The sequence below is a fragment of the Talpa europaea genome, assembly GCF_964194135.1.
Source record: "Talpa europaea genome assembly, chromosome: 7".
Taxonomy (NCBI): domain Eukaryota; kingdom Metazoa; phylum Chordata; class Mammalia; order Eulipotyphla; family Talpidae; genus Talpa; species Talpa europaea.
Window position 1 is genome coordinate 132,278,295 of NC_140074.1, and position 5,695 is coordinate 132,283,989.

Consider the following 5,695-nt stretch of genomic DNA (forward strand, 5'->3'; position numbering starts at 1 on the left):
CACCCACACCAGGGGGTGCAGGAGCTTCAGCTGCACCTCCTGAGTCTTCATGCAAGGCCAGGCACAGGCCTCTGTGGAGAAAGTCCTCTGGGATTTGCTCCCACCAGCCTGACTAACACGGGCACGGCTGCAAAGGGAAATTGCTGGAATACAAAGGTTACCTGACTGTGTGTGTGGCAGGAGGGAATCTGGGGGCTGTTACTGCTCAGGGCCAGCCTCTCTGTGTCTCTGACTCTGAGCTGTGTCTCAGGTGCTGTTCCCGGGGCTTTGCCCAGTGGGATGTAGAAGGACACAGGCCTCTCTCCTGGGGGTCATTCCCTCCATGGCTGCATCCACCTCCCCGCCCTGGGGCTGAGGGGGCAGGCACAGGGCAGGCGGCGGGCCTGGGCGCAGCTGGGGTCACAGGGGCATGGACGTGTGTTTTCCAGGCTCCTCTGCTGTCACGGGTCCAGGCGCAGTGCAGGGCTGGGAGCGGGGCTCGCTGACCGTGCGGTGTGGCTATGACCCAGGCTACGAGACCTACGTGAAGTGGTGGTGTCAAGGGGCTCCCTGGGGCAGCTGCAAGATCCTTGTTAGAACCACCGGCTCAGAGCAGGAGGTGAAGAAGGGCCGCGTGTCCATCAGGGACCATCAGAAGAACCACACGATCACCGTGACCATGGAGGCGCTCACGCTGGGTGATGCGGACACTTACTGGTGTGGGGTTGAAAGAGCCGGAACTGACCTTGGGGCCCAAGTTAAAGTGACCGTTGACCCAGGTGAGCACCTGTGCGTGTGGCTGTGTCTCTGCGGGGCCTGCTCTGTCCTGGTCCCTCAGGTCCTCCCCAGGGGTCACTGTCACTCAGGGTGACTGTCCCAGAGGGGGGAGCCTCACTTGTGGGTGCTGGGAGGGGGGGCTTCTCCTGGAAGCATCCTTTGTGGCTCACTGTCCTCCTCTGAGAGGCTCAGCCCCTCAGTCCATGGTCACAGAGGTCAGGTGATACCCTGGTCAGTTCATGGGCAAAGGGTCCCCCTTCCATGGGACCAGAGACCCCAACTCCTTCTGTGCTTTCTTGGTCCTCCTGGCTCTCTGGAGATGAAGCTGGGAAATCCCGTGACTATTTCCATTTCATTTTCCACGTGTGCTCTTAGAGGAAGGGCCCAGCTCAGTCAGGGGCTTGGCTGATTCCCGAGACCTGGAAATGCTCCCACAGTAAAGGGGCTGCTCCCCTGGGGCCTGACATGAGCCTGACCCTTTCTGCACTTGGGCTCGTGGGTGTTTTTCCCTGAGTCCTTCTAGAATGCAGACACCCTGGGAAAGGCAGCTCAGGGACGCCTACCTGGGTGTGTAGGAGCTTGTCTTGGGGATCCATCCCATGACCTCCCCAGGGCACGTGGCAGAGTGGGGTGCCAAATCTGGGACCTGGGAGGCACCTCATGTGCGGCGCAGCTGTTCACGCCCTGTGGAGTCCTGACCTCGTCCTGGGAAGGGCTGACATCACAGAATGTCACCACTTGCCCACTGTGAGAGTCTCCCTGGACATGGTGTGCTCGGGTGGTCCTGACCTGAGTCACAGGCTGGTCTGTCAGTGCCGCGCAGCCCTGCTCTGCTCTGCTCCATACTGGCTGGAGGACGAGACGGGGCTCAGGAGGACTTGGGGGACTCAGGAGCTGCAGGGCTATTTAAGGTTCAGGGACTCCAGCTGCCTGGTCCTGAGCACCTGCCCTTCTGCTCCCAGGGCCTGCAGGATGCCCGACTGCTCCCCGCCCCACCTGCCCCCAGGCTCGTGAGTCTGCTGGAGGCCTGAAGTCCTGAGTGGTTCAGCTCTAGGTCCCCCAACCCTAGGGACCCCCAGCTCAGAGGCGCACACAGAGGCGCACACAGGGCTGGGGCAGGCTGGCAGGTATAGTGTATGTATCTGATTTTGTGCCAAGCAGCCACTACAGTGTCCACCACCACCACCATGACCACCATGACCACCACCAACACCACCACTGCCACCACCACACCCACCACCACCACCACCACCACCACCTCCGCTGCCAACACCACCACATCCACAGCGCCAGTCACCCCAGAAGAGGGCAAAGGCTCCCCAACTATAACCTGTAGCAGGTAAGCCAGCTCAGATGTTCTTGTGTCCTGTGCTCCCCTCCTCCTGGGGGTCCCTTGTAGCCCCAGGTCCCGGCCAGCACTTGTCTCCCAACCCTCTGAGCGGGAGGCTGAGGGGCTTCCCCTTCTCTCCCAGCCCAGGGGTCAGAGCCTGAACCAGGTAAGGGAGGGGTGGCTCCTGCTGGGGTCAGAGACAGGAGTGTCCCGGCCCCTCTCCCACTTCTGGAGTTGGGGCACCCCCGGCGTCCCCTGGCGTGTGGCCCCTGCACCCTCCATCCTGCTCCCGGGGCCTCTCCCTGCGGGTCCCAGGGCTTCTTTCCCTCTTATCAGGAACCAGTCACTGGACAGGGGCCCGCCCAGAGCGACCTCCTCACCTTGATGACACCTGCAGGGTCTCCTGTCAGGAGGTCACCCCGGGTCTGAGTGGCCTGGACTGTGGGGGACACTATTCCACCAGCGCTGGGCAGAGCCGGGACCCACTTGTGGACCCCAATGCTGTATTTGTCTTGGGTTCCAGACCCCCTGGGACTGCCTCAGGGAGGGTGGGGCGGGCCTTCTCTCCTCTCTGCCGAGTTTGGGGCATCCCAGGCTGGACACCACAGGCCTGGAGGTCAAAAGGGGGTGTCCTCCCTGCATCCAGGTGGGTGGGAGGCCCAAGAGGGGAGTTGGGGTTCATGGTCCCCTCTGTGTTTCCAGGGAAATGTTCACGAAGGTTCTCCTCCTCTTGGCGATGCCCGTGCTGCTGCTGGTCCTGACGGTGGCCTCGCTCCTGGCCTGGAGGCTGGTGAGAGGCCTGGCCGAGCTGAGGGACAGGGCCGAGGCCGCGCTGCCCTCCGGGACCCGCTGGACAGGTGACCTGCAGGCCTGGAAGGGGCGTGTCCCAGGGGCCACCTGCAGGGCAGGCAGAGGGGCTGGGGGGAGACATGGACCCCTGGGAGCCCCGGCTGGTGCCCCTGTCTGCGGCTCACCCCCCACACCACACCCCCACCCCCCCACGCCACCCCCCCACTGTCTTCCCCGCCCCCGTCCCTGGCTTGGCTCTGGGGCAGAGCCCAGCTCGGGCCAGGACTCGTGGGCGGAGCAGACGTGGTTCCCGAGGAGGCGCTGAGTCCGCTGGTGGGGGGCGCGGGGGGCAGGGAGGGAGGAGAACCCCCAGACACATGCACACACGGGACCCTGCACACGCGACTGCGCACACCACACGCGCGCACACGGCGTCTCCACGCTGCTCCCTCTGCCCGGCCCCTTCTGCCCCGGACGTGTCCCGAGGTCGTGGCCCCTTAGGGATCCTCCTCGGGGCCGGCGCTGGGCACGAGCTCTGGCCTCAGCCAACCCTTTCCCGCGGGCTCCGTCCACATTCTCACACCCACCCCCCGACTCCTCCGGGCCGGGCCTGAGCTGTCTCGGGACCCCGCGGCCGCCCTCCCCGGGCTCTGCTGGTCTGGGCGGAGGAGCCGGGTCCCCCTCGTCACTGTCCTCCCGGACGCGCAGGCCGGGGCCCCGGCTCTGAGCACCCCTGAGCCCGGGGGGTCCCTAGACTTCCACGCGGAGAAGCAGGAAGAGGCTTCTCTGTGGTCCGTGAAGCAGGAGGTGGGGCGGGCGGCAGGGGTGGGCCAGGAAGACACGGGAGCCCGCGGGGCACCGGGAAGCTGGTCCAGACCGCGAGACCCCGCTGGCAGGTCCCCCCGCAGGGCAGGTGGGGCCGCCTGTGTCCCAACAGCTGTGCCCCCCGCCCCCGTGTCTCCTGCGCTGGCACAGCCACACCAGGGTGCCCTCCCTGCAGCCACCACCCCGGGGACCCCCCAGGACCTGTGGGACGTCAGTGACAGGACAGACAAACCCAGGGCAGCCCGGGGTGGGGCGGGGAGGGCTGAGGGGGCCGGTAGCAGCGCAGGCAGCTCAGGATTCCGTGGAGCTCCGAGTGGGAACTGGGGGACATTGGGAGTTTGGGGGTTCCAGGCAGGGCTGCCGGCCAAGGTGGCAGGTTGAGCCTGGGCTGAGGGGAAGGGAAGGCCCCGGGGCTGCGGGCGGCCGGCAGGGCCCCCTGGGACTGAGGTGGGTTCTGTGACGTGGCCTAGGCTGGGCCGAGGGTCCTCACTCTCCAGGGGGAGAAGCGGGGGCCGCACGGGGGAGGTGACGATGCCGCGTGTGCTGGGTCAGCAGGGCCGGGGCCTCCCTGAGCAGGACCCGGCTCACCCTTTTCTCCTGTTTGTCTCCCCAAAACTGGGGCCTGTGAGTGTCAGATGGGTTTTCTGATTCCTACTGTCTTTGTCTTGCAGCTTCCGGGATTTCCCCAGGGCAGGTGAGAGCCCGGAGGCCAGACCCGGGACACCAGCCAGCCCCACCCCAGAGCACCGGACCACTGATGCCCAAACTAGCAGGACCCCCAAGGCCCAGGCATCCTGTACCCCTGGCCCAGTCTGGGCCTGGCAGGGTGGGGGGCTGGGACTGGCCCTAGACACAGCCAGGGGCAGGAGGGCTGGGAGGGGCAGGTGTGGGGACTGGAAGGGGGTGCTGGAGGGAGCCTGCAGAGGGCACCAGGGAGGCAGAGAGGTTGGTGTCCCTCCAGAGGAAAAGGAACCTGTCCTTCCTGTCCAGGCCCCAGAGAGCGAACTCTGCTACGCCAGCCTGGCCCTGCATCAGTCAGGCACCACCAGGAGGGAGGCCTCCGCCCAGGTGGAGGTGCAGGTGGAGTACATCACTGTGGGTTGTGCTGCGGGCTGAGGGGCTGGGAGCCGCCTGCTGGGGCCACCCCTGTGAGGATGGGCTTCTCCCACCCACGTGGGCCCAGAGGAGGGGGAGCAAAGCCACAGCCATTGAAGACTTGTCTGGGGAGCCCGCCCCTCACCCCTTCCTGCTTTAGGCTTTGGCTGTGTCCCCACCCCGGGCCTCAGCACTGGGAACTCAGATCTGGAGAAAACGGTCCTCGTGACTGGCAGGGGAGACCCACATGGCCGAGCAAACTGGGACCCACTGCGTGGGGCTGAGGGGTGTCCTTTCTTGGGGGAGCTCAGGGCCCCTGGCAGAGGGCAGGGCAGCAGAGCTGGGGGGCCTGGGGTGGGCTTCAGAGCCTGGAAGGGTCAGTCTCGTCTCGCGAGGCCTCCCCCTTGTGCCGGTGCCGCCTCCTGCCGCCTGATACCCGCCGTCTTTATCTCAGGGTCCTTCTCAGGAGGAGGATGTTACCTATGCAACCCTGTCTCTGGGTCCCCTGGGTCAGGAGCCCACCTACGGCAACACAGAGCCCACCTACGGCAACGCGGAGCAGCTCATCACCCACATCCCCTGCAGCAGCCAGGAGGAGCCCACGGAATATGGCACCGTCAGGAGGCACTGAGCCGGCTGAGCCCCTGCTGACACCAGCCCAGCCTGGAGCTCCGGCTTGTGGGACGGGGACCTTCTGCCGGCACCTCCCTGATCTGCCAACACTTCCATTTCCCCCGGCGAGGACCAAGCCCTGCAGGAACGGAGGGACACTTTTGTCTTTCTATCCGCTGCTCCCGGGTCTGTCTGAGATGATGCAGTGGAGGCTGCTCTGCCTTAGCGGACGCCTGTCCCCCTGGAGCAAGCCAGGAACGTGGCTGTGCCAGCGTGGTGATGCTGAAT

At 65.7% G+C, this 5,695-nt stretch overlaps 1 protein-coding gene across 1 annotated transcript; it reads left to right on the forward strand.

Annotated features, from left to right (window-relative positions):
* Positions 1-409: 409 nt before the first annotated feature.
* Positions 410-5,426, forward strand: LOC311173972 (CMRF35-like molecule 1; the record flags this gene model as incomplete). The annotated part of the gene is made up of 5 exons (XM_084238056.1): positions 410-696; positions 2,789-2,876; positions 3,377-3,682; positions 4,691-4,795; positions 5,250-5,426. The coding sequence occupies 5 exons, from the start codon at positions 410-412 to the stop codon at positions 5,424-5,426; spliced, it is 963 nt and encodes a 320-aa protein (XP_084094182.1).
* Positions 5,427-5,695: the final 269 nt, after the last annotated feature.